The sequence below is a fragment of the Mastigoproctus giganteus genome, chromosome 12, assembly GCF_048544385.1.
Source record: "Mastigoproctus giganteus isolate SK-2022 chromosome 12, ASM4854438v1, whole genome shotgun sequence".
Lineage (NCBI taxonomy): Eukaryota > Metazoa > Arthropoda > Arachnida > Uropygi > Thelyphonidae > Mastigoproctus > Mastigoproctus giganteus.
Window position 1 is genome coordinate 91,806,345 of NC_143586.1, and position 21,017 is coordinate 91,827,361.

Sequence of the window (21,017 nt, forward strand, 5' to 3'; positions counted from 1 at the left end):
ACCCGGCTAGCCCTGTCGGCCCCTCTTTTTTGCACTCAGGCTGCTTTTGATAAGCACAACCCCACCACCCCTTCTATCTTCCCTCTTTCCTAAATACATTATACATACTATAGTGGAACTCGTCATCTCCAATTTCCAGGTGGCACCACGTTTCTGTTAGCCCTATTATGTCAGCATTAGTTGTCCTAACCAGGAGTTCAATTTCAGTCATTTTATTGATAAAACTCCTGAAATTACTGTAGAGACAGTTAATACTAAGTATTCTTTTATAGTTTGCTTCCCTGAAATATCCCTTGAAGTTATTTAGGCTTTTTCCTAGCTTTATCTTCCTGCTCATTTGAAATGTTGCTACCCTCAGAACATCTTGCTAACATCAGCTGTTGCAGCAACAAAAAAAGAATTTTTGAGGTGAGTGTAAGCATTACTTTGATCCATATCATCAGATAAATGTGGATCTATATTACCCTTCTCCCTCCTTACTAGCAGTTTCCCCTGAATCCTTAAGATATCCTCAGTGATACTGGCAAAAATCTGATCTTTGCACCACCTTTGTTCAAATGAATACCATCTCTACAAAAAGGATTCCTTCTACCTACAGGTGCAGGCCACGTTGTAAAAATTTCACCTCTAGAGCCTTGCAGATTTCCTCAAGTCATGAGTTAATTCAGGGCTTTCAGCATATAATCCCTCCTGTCATGTCTGGGCAGAATTGCAGACACATAACACATTCTGACCTAACTCGTGGCATTTTTTTCAGCATGGTCCTATATTTATGCAACAAGTAGTCAGGTCATCGTGTTTGTTTAATATCATTAATACTCACATGAATAATAATTCTTTCTTTACCTCCCTTAAAATCTGACAGTCTGTAACATCATCAGCTGTTGTTCCTGACAAACACACTCTGGTTCTGGTCTACCTATCTTTGTTAAAAAAATGTTACCTGTTTCCCCAACAATAGAGTTCTCAATAAAACTAGATCACCTTCAATCAGAGCATTGTGCACTTGACTATTCTTATCTGAAACCCGAATTGGGGGTGCATTGCTTGACAAGTCACAAGATATTTGAGTCCCTGACGAGCTCCCAATTTCTTCAGTGACTCAAATTATTCTCGTAATGCACCAAGTTTTAATTTGAGATCGGTACACTCCTTACATCAGGTGCAAAGAAAAGAATCATCATTTGTGCTTGGTTTGTCTACTAGATCAACCCTTGAGTACATGCAACAGGCTATACAATTGATAAACTCATGACTCACACCAGGAATGCCCAAAGGCATATCTGTCTGAGTCACAATATTTGAACTTAAGAAAGATTACAAAATTTAAATTTGCAGTATATTACAGAATTCAATTTAACAAAGCATTACAGAAATTAAACTACGCTAAACATTCATCTACTAGCAAATAAAATTTAAACAATTTTTAAACAAAAAATTATGTCTACCACACACCTAAATATCCTTCACTGGAGCCACAAAAAATGCATCTACTCTCTTTGACTTTATTATCTGATTCGGTATTATACACTCTATATCGATAACTATTTTCTCTAGAGCACATCCTGTATTTAATTTTTTGTGGGAGGCACAAGTCATCCATAGCACCCTTATGTTCAAGTAAATCATAATAATGAAGTGTGAAAGGTCCAGATATAAACAGTAACTGATTATACCTATAATATAGTTTGTCGTTTACTTTTAGAAATCATATATACGAATGTTTATTTTATGTTCAGCTTACTTGCGAATATAATTTCAACTCTGCTCGTAATTTCATTTTTCACTATTCAGTTACACAGATATGCATTTCTGCTGTGTGCGTGCATGAGAGAGAGAGAGATCAGGCTTTATGTGCAGATCAGTAAATAAAGCTTATTTTAGCCAGTACACGTGTTTCAGTATGTTTGTCAGCTTCCCTTAAAATGCAGTTTTTCTTCAAATGAAAACACCTTTTTCATTTAAATGCCGTTATTACAACTTTTAACTTTCTGAAAAAGTTGTACAAGCTCAGTGGCAGGTCACTGTGTGACAGATAACATTGCAATACAATATGGGAATGCAAGAACAATATCCCAAATGATGATGTGCCACACACACACGTATATGTGGCATTCCACAGCAGATAATCCAAGGGACATCCTCTCCTCACCACTATCATTGTCGATGGCAAATGCTGTTGTCAACAACACGCTGGTTGAACACTGGAAATGAGTGTGCAGTCAGGCAGGTCCAAATATCTGGTGCAACACCACCTGATGGATGCCTTCAAGTGCCTTCAAGCAACACAAGTTCATGGATCAATCATGCATGGCAGTTCCCACTATCCAGGCAGGCAGGTGGTGGTGATTGCTTAAAATGGGACATGTTTTGCTTACAAGAACTAAGACCTGTGGTGCATATGGGCCAATGTTTCACTGGTGAGGTCTACAGGCAGCTCTTAGGAGACCATGTGAACCCTGCCATGTTGCCTTTTTCCCTGGACAGAAACAAGGAACCTTCCAAGATGATAATGGGCCTACACTGTGCACGAGTGGTTCGAGGAATACAGTGAAAATATCACCCATCTTGACTGACCTCCAAATTCACTCGACCTCAGACCAATTCAACACTTGTGGGATTTTTTGGAATGGGAGGCGAGGCATGTGGACATGCAACCATCATCTGTTCCGACATTGTGGAAAGCCTTTCAGGCAGCATATCTGCAGATCCCTACAAATGTCTTGAGACATCTAGTGGAGACAATGCCTAGGCAAATAGCAGCTGTTCCATGTGAACAATGTCTAACACAGTATTATTAGGTAGGCGGTCATAATTCAGTGATCACTGAGTGTAATTCTCTGTATTTATATGCTAATAGATATTGATCTTAGTAGTTAGTTTCCAGACTTTGCAGCTATAACATTTTTTGTTGTTGTTATTATGTCCCTCCGTATCCGCACTCCTCGATGAATAAATTTATTTTTGGCTTTTTGTTTGGCTGTTCTTTCCTAACCTTGCTATCTTCCATATATTGGTCATTAAAGAATTTGAATGAAAGTGCTTTTGAATTTTTTATACATAATTTTATTCTCATTTAATGCATAATATGCTACTCATCAAGAAAGTACAAGTTGCAGAAAATTCCAATTTCTCCATAACATTTTTATGAGAATTCAGTATACAAAATGACAGGAAAATACAGAACTTAAAAAAAAAAACTCCTAAAATTTCAGAAAAGAATAAATTATAAGAAACACAAATATAGGCAAATTGAAATACAACTACTGCTGAGTGTGAAAACTAAAATAAAATAAATAAACCTTCTTAAAGCTTCTAATATTATAAATTTAAAGGAGGGAGATGATTAACTAGCTGAGCATTTCAATCTAGCTTTTTAGATCACAGACTGATTGACTTGGAATAAACTTCCACTTACTCTAGTAGAGGTTAAAGAGTTATCTAAATTTCAAGAAGAATTGGAGAAATACTTGAAAGAAGTGAATAAATTTAAATGAGGGCTTGTGACATTGACTACTGATATTTTTGATTATGCTATAATTGGCCACATGAGTTTTGAAAAAAACTACAATAGTAGAAATACACACTATAGTGTGCACAATTCAAATAACAGTCATGGTTAGAATAAAAAAGCTATACATTTTCAATATTTACTCCATTTTTCAAACCATTTTTTTTTCAATACATATCATGCAGTGATTGGTAAAATGACATGTTAAAAATCAAAGCACAAATACAAGTTTTCCTCCCTTCTGTAGAATGGAGGAAAACTTGTATTAGACTAGTTTTTTATTTTTTAAAGAATGATTGTAAAGTTGATTGCCTTGCTTGCTATTTTCTCTTCTAAAATAAGCTGGTAACTGCTCATAAGATCATCTAGTTTTCTTTTGAAGTTGGAGCTTCTTTCAGTGTCCATATCCATGTTAGAAATTTTTACACACAAAATATATGGAATGTTGTTATTTGGAGCATTAACAACTAAGGCCATATTGCTCGGGGAATATGCAGTGGTCATTCCCTGATCTTACCACATCCTCCGTATTTGGTAGTGACGGGCTCGAACCCCGGTCTAATCAAGAAGCATGTGCTACGCACTGCTGCTCCTTCCCACCTGGCTATGGAGGCGCCTTACACACAAAATATAACAAATCAAATATACAACATGCACTCACAGACAATCATAAAATGAAATGCCATTAGTGAGGAAGAGTGTAAGATGGTGATGTTTGGTTTCGGGCATATAATTTAGAATTTTCATATGATAAAAATAGCATACAAGGTGTCAAATAAATATGTGCATAACTTGAAATGCACATTATAATATGATTATAGCAGGTCATACTATTCTTTCTCTGTGGCTAAAACCTGGGGATAGTCCTAAAGAAAAAAACTTATATAACTACTGCCTGAATATTCCATATTCTAACCTTGTGAGTCCACATGCATCTGACCTGATGAAACAAAGGGAAAGCTAACCCAGGTTAGATTCACAAAGTTTTGATTACCCAGACAATTATTATGATGCAAATTTTGTGTTTAGGAGCATTTCCCAAGTTTTAGCTGTATAGAAATATCTATAAAGCTAGACAAAATCTTCAATCAGCTTATCCACTGTCCTCCCCCAAATTTATCAATTATTTAATTTGTTTTCCTGTGTCAGTGTTATGAAACTATCAAAATTTGCAAGCCACATGAACAGTTATTTTATTTTACTTCAGTAGTTCCCATCCATGTGAAAGTGTTTATCTTTCATTTTGCTTACCTATATTTCATAATGCCATTTAACTGAATATCAGTAGGAAATATGGGAGTTTAACTTTGTTTTATGTTACACTGGTATTCTTCAGGGAAGCTGCTGGTCAACATTTGCTTTCCTTAATTTTTTTTTAACCATTTTAAAATTGCACTATGAAACTTAAAAGAAAATATATGAAAATCTTTTAATAGTTTTCTCTTTTTTTTTTTTTTTTTTGAGAGGATAGAGATTATCTATCCTCTCAAAAAATGCTTAATTAGTTTTGTTTATAAGTCTATGCTTTATAAGTTTTGCGTTTTACCCTTGGATTATTTGTTTATTTCAGATCTGATATCATGTACAAGATGCCTGGCTGTCCAATCAAGCATATTTGTTTCTGATACTGAATCTCTTGTGGAAAATGAAACTGAATCTCGCATCAGTGATTTGGATAGTGACCATACATATGATGACTGCCTTGATTGTCGCTACCGCCGCCAAACTGCACTTCTGGATAGTCTTCCAGAATCTGTAGTTAATGGTTAGCATTTATTAAAAGTTTCTAATTTAAATTCATTTATTACAGATTGCACAAAAATGAGAAAATAGTAATTTTAATTGTTAGCTTTAATTTCTGTATATGAACTGTGAGAAAAGAAAATATGTTTGAATTACCATGTTTTAATTTTTGTCTCTTTAGCAATTCAAGAAGCCTGTGACCAGGTGAATAAGGGTGTTATAAATTGGTTGTTTAGGCATCGGCCAATGAAGCTTCTCTCACTAATGTCTATTCCATATGTATTACCTGTCGACATAGCCATTGTAATTTTTTGCAAGTAAGTTATGTGTAAATAGATTTGACTAGAATATTTTAATTTATTCCCTTATCAAATAGAGTAGATTTACATCTTTGCTAGCAATTAGGATTTTAAAATTCAGTACTTTATTTCTTTAGAGCACTGTAGAAAACATACAAAAAAAACAAAGGCAAATTAAGATTAATTGATAAAAATACATTCATATTTTAAAAACTGGAACATGCAAAATCTATAAAAGAAAAAAATCTTAACAAGTTAGGACCAAGGTGACATGATTGCAAAATGCTGTGTGGTGTTTTAGTTCATGTGTTTTGTTTCACATTGGTATCTCTAACCAATCATAGGGATAAGGTCTGGATGATCTCATTGGTAAATGCTGCAAGTGATGGGGAGGGTGTTTTCTTTTGGATCAAATTTATGCCTAGATCAGTGTTTCCCAAATTTTATATAGCTGGGCACTGACTTTTTTAGTACTGTTTTTTGTGGCCCAAAAAAAAAAATAATAAAAATAAATAAATAAAAAAAAAATATATATATATATATATATATATATTTTTATTTATTTTATTTATTTATTTAGCGGGAAGTGTTGACACACTTCCTGCTAAAACTTGAAATTCTGAGAAAATCTGTACTCTCACCCAAATAGCCCCAGATGTTTTCTACATATGCCTAAATTTATGCAACTATTTACAATTAACAGAAAAATGTTTATATGCGTTTAAAAGGTTTTAATTGGGTTTTACAATAATGAGTAACATTGTAGACCCATGTTTCGAAAATACTTTATTAAAATTTTATTACATAGTCAAGTATAAAGCATGCACCAGGGTATTCATCACAGGATTGAGTACTCCTCAGTAGTAGGGATCTCAGAGGCTGGATAAGAAGCAGGTTTGGCTGACATCGAGAACTTCCAGTTCGGGGGTACAAGGAGTTTTAGGCATCAATGTAGAAGTTGTCCTTTTCAGGAACATTGTGATGGGAAGCTGCTTCTTCTTTTGTTTGAACTCGTATGGTTGTGTATGGTGTTAAAATATAATCGAGGCTTTCCTTGAACTTCATTGCACGAATCATGTTGTCGTCTTATTTGTAGAAGTCCGCAAGGCATTTGGCATCGTGCATTGCTTGTGCTAGGTTTTCCATGTCTAACATCTTCTCTTAGCATGGTTTTTCTTCACCCTTATCCTCAGAGTTGGAAACAAGCTCCTTGAGTTCATCATCCGTTAGTGTTGTCAATTGTCCATCAATTAAATCATTGATGGCCTTCTCCTCGAGTCCTCGAAACCTCATCCTCTAAGAGCTCTTGGGTTCTGTGCACTGAAAATTAGGCCAAGCTTTGTCATATGGCCTGCTACATTGCTGCAAACTAGCAGCGTAACCCGATCTCATGCCGCCTTTAATCCTGGAGCCTTCTCTTCAACAGCTATATAGGTGCACTGAGGCATCTTCTTTCAGAATAATGCTGTCTCATTGGCATTGAAAACCTGTTCAGGTTTATATCCCTTCTCCTCGATGAGCTTCTTGAGTTGCTCAGGGTAGGCCTTAGCAGTGTCGTGATCAGCTGAAGCACTTGCCCATAATCTTTACATTATGGAGTGAATAACCCTCTTGAATTTCTGGAACCAGACTTTGCTGGCAACAAAAGTGGTTTCCACGGTGCTGCTGGTACAGGAGGGTTCCTGCTTAAATCTGTTGTAAAGAACGAGGGCCTTAGCGGAAATCATACCAATGTTCACAGGCAAGTTTTTCTTGTGCTGGTCTTCGATCCAAATGAACAGTGCATTCTCCATTTTTAACATCACTTTATCACGTACATACGCTGTGTATTTAGCAGTAAGAATTCCATCAGTTTGCACTGCCTCTCTGATCTCAGTTTCTTGTTTCCTTATGTATCGTATGGTACTTTCGTTGATACCAAACATGCAGCCTATGGCCACGTATGTGAGCCCTGCTCAACATTTATCTAGAATCTGCACTTTCTTGTTCAAAGCCATCACTTTCTTGACCATTTTAGGCTTTTGCCCATCACTAGATGCACTTTGTTTAGAACCCATGGGTATTCACATAAGCACAGGTAGCCTAACGCAGACACATACAACACACAAAGGTCACAAGCCATTCTATTTGTATGGCATCACTGCGAGACTGATGGCACATGTGCCCCACCATCACTTAGGGTGAATGCAGCGAGCAGCAGCCAAATTTTTAGTCTAATAAATTTCGCGACTGCCACTGCAAAAACACTAATCCATGAATACAGATCCCATGAACATGGAGACCTGGCTGTATATATATATAAAACCTTTTCACCCTTTGTTTAATCTTATAACAATAAGTTATTTATTATGTATTCTCTTTATAGCTTTTAAATAACTAAGGAAAGAACCGTTAAACAATGATGTTGTTTAACATCACATAACAACTTTGTCAGGAGCAGAAGAAGACTGTTTTTACACTTGTACATCAATTGTCTTGCAACATTCATGAATGTTGCATAATAATAATAGGATCATGCATTTATTTGTATACTTTCCAAGGACTTTTTTTTTTTTTTTTTATTTCCTTCCCCAAGGAAATAAAAAAAACTGAGCTGCAGACCACACTTTGGAACACACTAGCCTAGATTATGGTAACCACTCCTGGCCAAACTTCAAAAGAAGTTGGGCCAGTGGTTGCTTTAAAGCACAGTCATTATGCTATTTTTTTTTTTTTTTTTTTAAATTAAAAGTAGCCTAACATTAGTGTTTTGAAAATTAGTCATGGCTGTGGCTGCAGTGAAGGGCACCTATGTAGCCAGGTGGGAAGGAGCAGCAATGCATAGCACACGCTTCTTGATTAGACCGGGGTTCGAGCCCGTCACCACCAAATACGGGGAATGCGGACAGGTCAGGGAATGACCACCGCATATCCCGGAGCAATATGGCCTTAGTTGCTAATGCTCCTAAAAACCAAATAATAACAAAAAATAACAACAGCTGCAGTGACTTATTAACTTGGTAATTACCAAAAGTTTGGAAGAGTAATACACACATAAAACATAGTATATAACAGAGATATGGTGCTCAATATGTTCTACGTTGGTATCAATATTTGTAGAAGAATAAGAGAAATTTACCTCAATGTGATATGTAGAACACTTCTGTATGATACTCTCTAGAAATTAAAACAAATAAAAGATTAATGCAAAATGATGAAAAATTTTGAGACTGTCAATGCGAAAACACTAATCCATGAATACAGATCCTGTGAATATGGAGCACATACATGAAGCATGAAGACAAATAATCACGGCATTTCACATGCATGTGTGAGGATGAATAATATCTCTATTTAAGATTCAAGCTCACACACTCCGTAATTTCCATTTCTGTGATCATGACATACAGTCAAAAAGTATTGTCTGCTTCAGGAAGGAAAATCATTTTTAAAATTTTACATTTAACTTTAATTGATTTTTAATTAATATTTAAAAATTGTATTTTGAATTTTAATTAATTTTTGAATTGTGTTCAATTGATTTTTTTTTTACTGTAATCATTTTGCATTAATCTTTTATTTGTTTTAATTTCTGGAGAGTATCATACGGAAGCGTTCTACGTATCATATTGAGGTAAATTTCTCTTATTCTTCTACACGTGAAACATATACAGAATTTTCAAATCGACTATTAATAATGTTTTCTTTCTGTTTTCAGCATATCCACAGGTGCTAGTATATTACTACAGGTTAAATAACCATTTGTGTTTTAAATCACAAAAGAAAAGTTTTGTAATTTTTAAACTTATCATGGGAAGTTATTTTAATATGCTTAAACATTCTTCAGTTGGGTAAAAAGATTTTTATTAAGAAAATTGTTTATTCATCCTTGTTTTTTATTTAAATGTTTACTTTCTTTTCTAAAGCAAATATGTTCATATATAAGGTTATATATGAACATATTTGCTGTTGATGAACATTTTAAATTATTGGTAAATAGCTATTAAAAGATATGAAAAATTTTCAGATTATGGGAAATGTTGCCTACAGTCCAGAAGGAAGTGCAACAGTCTTTGAAGTCACTAGCAAATGTACTTAAAACTTTTATAAGGAGGGTCATAAAACAGAAACCTCAGTACAGTGCAAAGTAAGTAATGTGTATTGGGATAAAGAGATATAATTAATTTTGATTGTACTATAATAAGGTTTTTATGTGTTATCTTGGAAAATACAAGTTGAACACCTTCACTATATACACAATTGTACAATATTATATAGTACAGAGTCCTTGGCATTATTTAGAATAGAAATAATCACAGCATAGTTGAAGAAAAGGTACTAAATACTAATTAATTTTGAACATTCAGTAATATTAATTTTAATCATTCAATAATTTGGTTAAAATTGTGTGTATACAGTAGAACCCAGATAAGAAGTTTTCGAAGGGAGTGGAGGTTTAGAACTTGTGAGGTAAAACTTCTTGGAAGGGAAAATGACCTTAAGGATATGAAATATTAACTACACAAATAAAAACCAAAAGATACACATACATTAGTTAAAGATGATTTTTAAGTGCCACTTCAGAATTTATAAATATTTTACTCTGCCTGTGGGAAACACTTTTAAACTGAGGATTTCTAATTGCTTAACATTCTGTTCATTAAACTCATTGCCAAGTTGGAAGAATAAGCTCCTTTGGAGTTTCAATATACCTTAAAAGGTCACAATAAGACAGAGCAATAATCCACCATGTAATTCAGAACTGTTCACAACCATCAAAACTTAATGCTTAACATGGTCAACATATTCAATTTGGGATATTGATGAAAACAATTTCAACTTGTCACTTCCATTATATCAAAATGTGTATACTAGTAAGGATTTAGCATTGAAAGTCTCTGACTGTGGAAAATTCACTAATCAAACAAGTTAGTGCATAGTATCATTTAATTTGTAGTAAGTCACTGAGGTAGGTGAAATGGTATTGTTTTTGTTATATCTCATATTATGAATGCCTTCACAATGAGTGGCCCTGATATTGAACTACCTTCAACAGTGGATTCTCAAATAGGCAACACTTCACCAGTGGATTCTCAGTGAGAATCTGCCGAGAATAATTAACATTAGTCTTCTTCAGTGGTGAAGCATTTCTTATTGGAGGTAGTGCAATATCAGGGCAACTCATTGTGAAGGCATTCACAATATCAGATGTAACAAACGATGCCATTTCACCTACTTCAATGGTTTACTATGAACTAAATTAATACTATGCACTAACTTGTTCACTTTATCAAAATGTTTATGTTGTTTTATATTTTTTTAATATAAAAATAAAGAATTTCTATATTTAAAAAACATTAAGTGGGACAGCTTCATTATAATAATATAAAAATAAAGAATTTCTATATTTAAAAAACATTAAGTGGGACAGCTTCATTATAATAATACACCATGTATTCCCTTATCACGTATTTTTTTACCCAGGAAACTTCTTACATGGGAAAATAATACATTACAATATATAAAGTTGAAATTGGGAATTAAGAATCTAGGGGGAAAACTTCTTATGCAGATATTTCTTATCCTGGTTCTACTGTATTTAATCACATTTTTTAGGGATGTAGTTAAAATAAGTGTACATGTTCGAAAAATTAGATCAAAATTTACATCATATTCTTCATTTTGCATTTTATCTAATCCTAATGATTAGATAAAAAATTGGCATGCTGATTCAAAAAATTGGCTATTATGAACATTAATACATTCATTTATTGACAAAGCATCTAAAACTAATAAGGCAACATGTAATTACATATAGCAACAGCTAGTTCATCTACTATTAGCAACACATAATGTTCTAGAAAATTAAGTACACATCAATCCAAATACATTTCAATATGCTCAAAGTATTCATAAACATTTGAGCATTGTTCTAAAAATGCAGTATACTATAGAGCATGATATTCTAGCATTTACTGAAACTCTGTAGTAACTGGCTCTGTAGCACAATATATGATGGCCTGTTGACTGGCTCTCATTTTCGGATTATTAGCAACAACCATTGCATGCGAGGTGGAGGCATGGTTGTCACTTGGCGAGATTTTCACCATATTAAACTCTTTTTTCTAGTACATTTGTGGATATTGAAGACTTCTATGTACAATATAAGATTCTGGAAAAGGTTCTACTATTAATTCTCTTATATTTGTCTCCTCCTGTCTTAATTTCAATGATAGAAGCATTGGAGCACTGTCTCGATATGTTATAGGAGAGAGTTTCCCCATCAACTCATAATCACTTGGAAGATTTTAATTTTCCTCGATCTCATTTACGTCTGGATCAGCAAGACCTAATCACTACAAGTCTTTTTAATATAGGAGAGAGTTTCCCCATCAACTCATAATCACCTTGGAAGATTTTAATCTTCCTTGATCTCATTTACGTCATCAGCAAGACCTAATCACTACAAGTCTTTTTAATACAATGGCAAAATTTAAACTCTCACAATACTATACTGTGTCCTACTCACTGTAAAAATTTCTTGTATCTAGCATTTTAAAACAAACTATAGTTCCTACTGTTATACCAAATATCATTCCCACCAATCATAAAGCCATTACTATAATTGCCTTAAATTCTTTCTCTTCTTCCATTAATTCTGACAACAAAATTTTAGAAAGACCTCATGGGATCAGCTGATTCCCATCAATGCTAATTAGCATTAGCATCGGAAGTGGCAAATGATGCAAGATACAGCATCAGCAAAAAAAATAAAAAAAAGACCCTTCCTCTTTCACCTATTCATTCCCTCCAATAGTTGTCTAGTTCTTCCTTGAATTTATTTAAGCTGTCAACTTCCAAAACAGATGGACTATTGTTTCAGCAATCAACCACCCACTGGCTAAAGGCAAACTTCCACACATATATTCTGCAACCATCCTTCCTCAATTTGAATTCGTGCCCTCTCATATGTGTGTGGTCTGAGCAAGAGGTAGAATGCCATCAGTGCTGAACTTGCTCAATCCATTTAAAGCCTTAAACACCTCAATCAGATCACCTCACAAGTGCCTAGTCTCCAGATGCTGCAATTTGCAGAACTGAAGCCGTTCTTGGTAAGAGCACTTCTTTGTGCTACTCATCAATCTTGTTGCCCTTCTTTGTACTCTTTCCAGCAGCTCTACATCCTTCCTAAAATGAGGCCTTCAGATTTGTATGCAGTTCTCAATATGTAGTCCAACCCAATGGTCAGGCCACATCTTCACCTTATGCAATGGGATAATCACCTCCTTATCCCTGCTAGCAAAATTCCTGTATATCATTGACAAAATCCCATGAGCTGCCCTGACATCCTGTCTGCACTACTCAGAGAACTTCATCTCAGACTGCAGTTTTTCTCCAGGTCCTTTTTTGAGATAAGCTAACTCAGATGTCTGTTAAAAGGCAATCAGAAATTCCTCCAGCCTAAAACAGTCACTTAGCCATTACATTGACATAAAAGTGAAAGCTGGGAATTTTTAGTTCACATATTGTATGATAAACTCTCAAAACATATAAAGCTGAATTGATGGAAATCTCTGAATGTACAGGTAATCTGTCAATCTCTTTGAAACAGAAAGTTTCTCTTCCTTTGAGAAGAATCATAGTGTTGACAAGGACAATGCTAGCTTTTCCTTGTCAACAGGTACAGCTGAAAAGAATAAGTTAGCATTTTGCCATTGGCAGTTAACAAGTAATGTTCACAATCACTTGGCATTAGGAAACTTCCTTTTCCACTTAATTTCTTTCATTCTGGGAAAGGTATAAGCATTTGCTATCATTAGATAAATTAATTATTAACTTTAATATTTTTATACATATTTAATTTCTTATATTCTTCTGAAGTATTGAATAGCTTTTTGTATTGATGTATATTAGTAGTCTATAATCTTTTTGCAAATCAGGGCTTTATCTAAATGTTTGAGATAAAGCATGGGTAATGTAGGGTTTGTTAGTGTTATGAATGTCATGTATATCTTAGTGATGTAGCATTTATATAGCCACTTACAGACAAATATAAAGTCATACACTTATTTTCTAAACAGTTTTTACAGTGACACTCAGACAGTACTAAAACAGTCTCTGTACTGAATGTCTAGTGTCCACATCAAGTTAATGGTGGGGAAATACCTGATTCTATTAATTACTGGAAGTGCAAGTAGATCTGAAAGGATACAAGACATTGTTATTAGCGTTCGAAATCAGAAAAGGTTAAGGAATTGAAAATTCATCAGGTAAAATCAGAGAACCTTTGTATTTTTGGTCAAAATGTATGAGCACAGGAAAAATGATTAACTTCAAATCAAGTGTTGAAACTTAGGTAGAACCATTATTACTGAAAAGGAGAGTTAAGCATCCCTTGCCTTGCTGAAGCTGTTTGGTTATCTTTACTATTAATTTTGTTGTGAATAATTATAAACAGAAGTGCATTTGAAGTATTACAGTAATATGTATAGACCAGTATTTGTACTGAAAGAAAACAAATTAGCAATTTTCATTTTTCTGAGTTTAAAAACATGCTGAATTCAGCTTAGAAATCAAATTCATTATGTGTACATAATTTGGAAGTTACAAATGAATTTTCCAAAAAAGGTGTGGGCTCTGTGTAATTAATTCCACTGATAGTGGTGGACTCTGTAGGGTGTTTCATCACAGAATTTTGTTTTTAAAAATGAAAACTGGGTAATTAATACTTTTAACTGTTACTTTGCTTTTATTTTGACTTGATTACCCAACATTATAGTATAAAATTAATGGAAAAAAATGTAAATTAGAATGAAAAACACACCAATAAAAAAACTTTTTTGTTTGATGCAGTAATATCCTGTTTATATATTTCTAGAGAATTTCTGCAACTTGAGCTTTCATAAGCTCATATCAAACAACTGACTATCAAATGTGATCTCCTCTGATTTTCAAAGCTATTTTTATTCTGCTGTCTATTAAAACTGTCTTTTGTTAGTTGGAAACACAGATAAGAGGTGCCAGCACATTCTGAAAAAATTATAATTAACATACAAATTATTAAAATTTGTATGTTAAAATTTGTATGTAATGGACACATTGTTTGAAATCACTTTAAAAATACAAGTTGGACCTCTCTTTAATGAACTTACATATAGCGAAGTTTTCTATGTAGCAAACTTTTTTGATTTCCCCTTAGTCATTACATTGAAAATAGTTTCCGTATAACGAACTGATTTCAAGAGACCCGGATATGCATTGTTTGCACCTCTGGCCTTTAGGCAAATAGAGCTGATGCTGTAGTAAGCACAAATTAAGAACTAAAACATTTTACAACTTAGTGGTGCCCATAAAACCCGGCAGGAGGAAACTGGAAAGTGCTTAATAGTGTAGATCAGGCTGTTAAAAAAAAAGAAAAGAAAAAGAAATTGCTTTAAAATTTCGTATTCCGGCCAATAGTGTGTTAACCATTCTGGAAAACTGTGTTTCGATTTTCAAACTGTTTGAGGAAACTGGACCCAGTCGGAAGTGTGCGAAATTATGCCTGTGTGAAGATCTGGATGAAGTTGATTTGAGACCAAAATGTGTTGATATCAGGGTCATTAATAAAAGAAAAGGCCATGGAGTTATGCATCTTTTCTGGGACATAAAACATTTTAAGCCAGTTCTGGTTGGCTGAACAAATTCAAAGAGGCCATGGGCTTACTTGAAAAAGTTATTTCTTGTGAAAGTGGAGTTGTAATCGAAGAAGACTGTATCCATTAGAAAGAAACGGCTTTGAAAAAAATTATGGAGGACTGCGAGCCCAAAGACATTCAACGTTGATCAATCAGCTCTATTTTTTAAATGTTTGCCGAACAAGACACTGACTTTTAATGGTGATAAAAATAGTAAGGAGAGAATTATAGTCTTGGTTGGTGCAAATATGGCTGGTAATGAAAATCTGAAGCTTTTGGTAATAGGCAAAAGTAAACAACCACGATGTTTCAAAGGAGTAAAGTCATTAGATTTGGACCAAACTACAACAAAAAATCTTGTATGAGCAATGGATTTTAAATTTCAACAGAATGATGACGAAAGAAAACAGAAAAATCGCATTGATTGTCGAAAACTGCCCTCTCCAACTTCACTCAGTAATTTTAAAACTTACAAGTATGAAGCTTGTTTTCTTCCCTTCGAATACCTCATCTAAATTGCAGCCCAGTGGACCAAAGATTTAAAAATGCACTACCAAAGGCGCAGCTAAAAAAAATTATATTGAGAATAGAAACCAACCAGCCTGTAGATTCTGTTATAGATTTGTGGATGTGCATATCAGAGCTGGCAAAAAGTGTGTAGTCAAGATATGACGGAAACAACGATTTAAGAATTGTTTCTCAAAAGCAGGTTTTGCTAAATCACTAATTACCAGCGATGAGAGGAATGAACTACTACAAGACATTGAGCAATCTTGGGAAGAGTTTCTGATTTATTTCCCATCTTTTACTATATTCATTTTACTATCAGGAATTTTTGCAAGCAGGGATAAGGAAGTGATTATCCCCTTGTATAAGGCAATGGTCAGGCCACACCTTGAGTACTGAATACAGGTCTGGAAGCCTCATTTTAGGAAGAATGTAGAGTTGCTAGAACAAGTACAGAGAAGGGCAACAAGACTGGTGAGGGGGAACAAAGGGGTGCGCTTACAAAGAAAGGCTTAAGTTCTGCAAATTGCAGTGTCTGGAGACTAGGCACCTGCAAGGTGATCTGATTGAGGTGTTTAAGGCCGTGAATGGATGGAACAGGCTCAATGCTGAAGGGATTTTTCCAATTGCTCAGATTACAAACCTGAGGGGGCATAAACTGCAATTGAGGAAAGACAGTTGTAGAATGGATGTGCAGAAATTTTCCTTTAGCCATGGATGATTGATTGCTGAAACAAACTTCCATCTGTCGTTGTGGAAGTTGATAGCTTAAATAAATTCAAGGCAGAACTAGACAAACATTTGGAATAAATGGATGGGTCAAATGGGAAAGTTTTTTTTTTTTTTTTGGCTGATGCTGTATAAGCTTGTTTTCTTGCATCATTGCCTATACTAATGCTAATATTTCTGAATTTACAGTATTTTTCACTGTTGAAAAGATCATATTTCTTTATAACAAAATTTCTGTTTAACAAATTTTTTCAAGGGAACGATTGATTTCGTTATATAGAGGTCCGACTGTATAGATTTACTCGTGTATACTTACTCTAGGAAGCCCACCCATGAAAAACAGATTGGTGTGCATACTGTTCAAGGTATTAAACTCAGATTTGCAGTGCCTGTGTTACAAAAATAAATATTCAATGACATTCTGTGTAATTTTGCACTCCTACAACAGCATTTTAAAATTAGATAGTAATTTTCCAATTACCCTATAAGTTATCCTTCATGGTTTTAATTGCCAGTTGGTTAATAGATTTTTACACAACAGGTGATTTAAATGTTTTTAATGTCATAACATACCTGTACAACATTTAGCGAGAAGTAGTTAATAAATTATGCTAACCTTAAAAATCTGTGTATGAAAACCTTTTTTTTTAAGATTAAAAAAAAAATAAGATTACTGTTCATCTCAAGCAATAAGGTGCTGTTGTACTTAAGACAAGGCAGTGACACAAATTTTTATATTACTAAAGCCTGAAATCTATCGATATAAAACTTTATATGTAAATCTGTCTCACTCTTATAATAGCAAAGTAATGTTTTTTTTATTATTATTATTATTTTTATAGGTTTTCCTGCCAGCTTGCTGTAACAGAGTTCAACTACAATGAAGATGTTTCCATATCATTTCTTCCAGTTGTGGAATCTGCACCTTTACCTATTATTCCTCAGAATGTCCAGAAGGACACAGCAGCCGGAGTGAGGCCTGCTGGTGTCAGGAAGCAGCCTATACCTCAAAGGCTAAAGAGGATGTCATATGCTGGTTGTCCACAGGTGCCTTATAGACTTCCCCAACGTCGTAGATCTCTGATTGATACAAGAGATCCAGAGCATGTCATCAGAAACTTAAGATTTGGATTTACTGTAGATTTGTCATCTAATATCATTGCTCCAGAAAACGAGAAGCAGACTGTCCAAGAGGCACTAAAATCATTGCAAGAAGAAAAAGAAGAGGAAGACAGTCAGCTTAAAAATGTATTGAATATTACCAACAGGGCTCTTAATTGGGAACGAGAATGTATTGGACAGTATCAAAGCAACATTGCGAATCGAAAAACAAGTGCATTTGAAAAGATGCTCCAAGTTACAGCATCCAATGATGCTTTAATGGCTTTTTATTATACAGACGAAAATAAAAGGGTAAAAGTAACAGAGATATTTAACGTTAGTGATGCTGATTCCAATGCGATGATTCCTCAGGAAGATAGTGAGTTGAATTCTAATTTAGATAGTGATGAAGAGTGGAAAACACACTTTTCTGAATCCTCACATAAATCTTGTTCCACTGTTATAATGAAAGACAGTATCTTGGAAAATCCTGTGAATGCATTGAACCGTGGTGATATCGCTGCAACTGAAAATGAATCTTCAGATAAATTGCATGACTTGTCAAATTCATTTTCAGGAAAGCCACGTAAAGTACCAAGGAGAAAGACTTCATATGTTTTTGTAGATTCACCGAGTAATATGCAATGATTAAATAATCATACCTGACACTAAATATATCTCCTTAAACTTTTATTCTTAAATTTATTTTGAATTTTGTATATATATAATTCACCAAAACTAGATCATAAAATTTATAACACTCTTTTAAAATTTTCATATATAATTAACTTAAAAATACCTCAGATATTTGAAAACCAAAGATAATTCAGTTAGTCATAACCTGTTTTGATAACATTATCAGTGTAGTGAAGAATAATGCCTTGCTTTCATCTTAGCTACAAGTGCCATAGATATTCCAAATCAAACTCTTAAAATTCACAAATTATTTCATACCATTATTATCTTCAGATGATTATAAGATTACCATATTATTAATGGAAATGGTATGTAGGATAATGGAGCTTTTAATTTTCTCCTATCGAGCACAGCACAGTTTGTTTAAACTGTTTAATTTATGATAATGGCACATCGCTCTATGATAATCAGCTGTTATTTAGTCATCTAGCTATATGGCAATCTTCTCCTTATTGGCACATTACAATATGGCAATCTTCTTATTGGAATGTGGCTGCAAATAAACTGTCCTTAATGACATAATAAAATATTACTTATTGGTCATACAGTATGATCATGAAAAAACTCACGCTATTTCCCCTCTCCCATAGCTATCAGTCCATTTGGCCTATGAATTTCCTGAAGCCCTCAAATTACCTATGGAAGCAATTTATTTCAATGATTACAATAACTCGCTGACTAAAGGAAAATTTCCTATCACTGGGAACAGTCTTTAGTGGCATTTCATGCCATCAAAGACTGTTCCCAGTGATATGCATGATGTGTATGCATGCATACACACTAAACCATTGATGTTTTGTTTATTATTTTTCAGTTGCACAAAATCATCATAGCTAGTGCTAACTTCACCTGTTTATTGACTTAGCACATACTGAGTATGACTTTTGTCCCTATTTAAAATTGATATTTATTAACCCCTACTAGTTTGGTTTCCTTTCACTTGTCCACCCTCCTGTCCTCCATTCATCAAGAAAAAAAAGCTAATGTGTATTTCCATAGATGGATGGAAATATAGTTGTGTGATCTTTTCAAAAATTCATAATATTAGCTACTAGCTGAATGAAAAAAGTAAACATAATTTTTTAAATTACAAATTGTAAAAGACTTTCAAAACAAATTCCAGGTATTAAGTGCCTTTCTTATTTAACAATTTTTTTATATATATTTCTTGAATATTAGTATCTGGTCTTATTGTTAATATAAGAAAATTATAGTAAGATATTATAAGAAGGGTAATCAGTAATCCACTTGATATCTACTAGAAATAGAACACAGAATCACAGATTTAGAAAGAATTTGTTTTAATTGAGTTTAAAGTTTAGGTACTAGTATTATTTTGAAAATAATATTTTTCATTTGTTGGTACATGACTTTGTGTGCCAAGAAGTTTGAAAAGAAAAAAATTGTTGTATTAAAAATGTATTTTTATTTAAAATACTCATCCAGTAACAGTTTTTAAAATATGTTAAGGTATGGTAAAAAAAAAAAGTTTTGAAGTCACATTAAATTTACAATCAGGAATTTTCCTAAAATAGGTAAAAACATAAATAAAATTGTTACTTTGATCTGCATGTTGTGATATTTTCCAAGTATGCTTATTTGTTTAGAAAGTCAGAAGTTCAGTGTAGAAGATAAAATGCCAGTTTTTTAATGAAAAAAAAAAAAAAAATCTTTAAATTAATTCTTGCCATATTGGACCAGAAATGTACATAAGAACTGTCCAAAGTCATAAATGTTTTGTGTTTTAACAGTCCACTTTGTGATAGATGCATTTGTTTTGTTCTTGTTGCATATTTAAAATAATTTAAGTTCCTAAATATGTAATGCATTTTTATTGTGTCATCAGTATTGTCTTTTGTCTATGTGATTGTAATTTTAATGAACTGTAAGGAAAAGTAAGCTTTTATTCATAATAAAAAAAAATAGTAATTTTTGTTGACATGTTGGCCTCCTTGAGTAATTTGGAATATTCTCTGATATCATTCACGAAAAACAATGATAGTGTTCTTAGGAACATTATTTAGAATCTGCTATTTATTTAAATATAAGCATAATCTTATGGTTAAGAAACAGACCCTTGCATTAATAAAATAGTTTTGAGTAATGGTTATGCAAAAATTCCATACCTGTCTCTTTGACTTTAAAGATTCCTGTAACTTCTTGTATTTTATGGCTGTGAAAAGAAGTATAAAAATCATTTGTCAGATACCTAGAGGTTGTACATCTATATATTAATACGGAAGCTGTTTTCTTGAGTTGGGCACTGTGAACAATAGGCCTAACTGATTGGGCTGAAATTGAAGATATATCTTCCTAGGTGTCAGAAAGATGGTAAAATTTAAAAATTCCAAATAGTTTTGTTTTATGAAATGGGCCACTTTTGTACTACAAACGAGATTATTTCAACATTCACTTCATAGATGGAGCCACAGGAAGATGTTAACTGTTAAACAAACAGTTGTCTAGGTTGATAAGACATTTTTTTTTTATTAACAATTTGCATGTTCGCACAATCCTTTGTTCCAAAAAAATAATAATAGGACAGCTAGAGAAAAACTGCTAGCAATTGCGAAATTTTTGCTATGGGTACAGCTAGTATAAAGTTAATTTAACCTGGGATTCTTCAATCAAATTTAGAGACTGTGCCAAATAAGGAAAGTTGTAAACAGGCTAGGCCTACGGAACATGTTTGTGCAGATCAATACTGCATATAATCCTGTGGACAGTAATGGAAAATCTTGTCAACCAGTCATGAGAGTGGGAAAAGAAATCTCT

The 21,017-nt window shown here is 33.7% G+C and overlaps 1 protein-coding gene across 1 annotated transcript in view; it reads left to right on the forward strand.

The window, feature by feature from the left end:
* LOC150077273 (patatin-like phospholipase domain-containing protein 2) overlaps positions 1 to 18,207 on the forward strand; it is a 79,691-nt gene extending 61,484 nt beyond the window's left edge. Inside the window, exons 6-9 of the mRNA XM_090386834.1 lie at positions 5,082 to 5,276; positions 5,436 to 5,571; positions 9,560 to 9,679; positions 17,288 to 18,207. Coding sequence (XP_090242960.1) covers positions 5,082 to 5,276; positions 5,436 to 5,571; positions 9,560 to 9,679; positions 17,288 to 18,194 — 1,358 coding nt within the window. The 3' untranslated portion in view covers positions 18,195 to 18,207. The remainder of the gene's footprint in view (positions 1 to 5,081; positions 5,277 to 5,435; positions 5,572 to 9,559; positions 9,680 to 17,287) is intronic.
* The last annotated feature ends 2,810 nt before the right edge of the window (positions 18,208 to 21,017 follow it).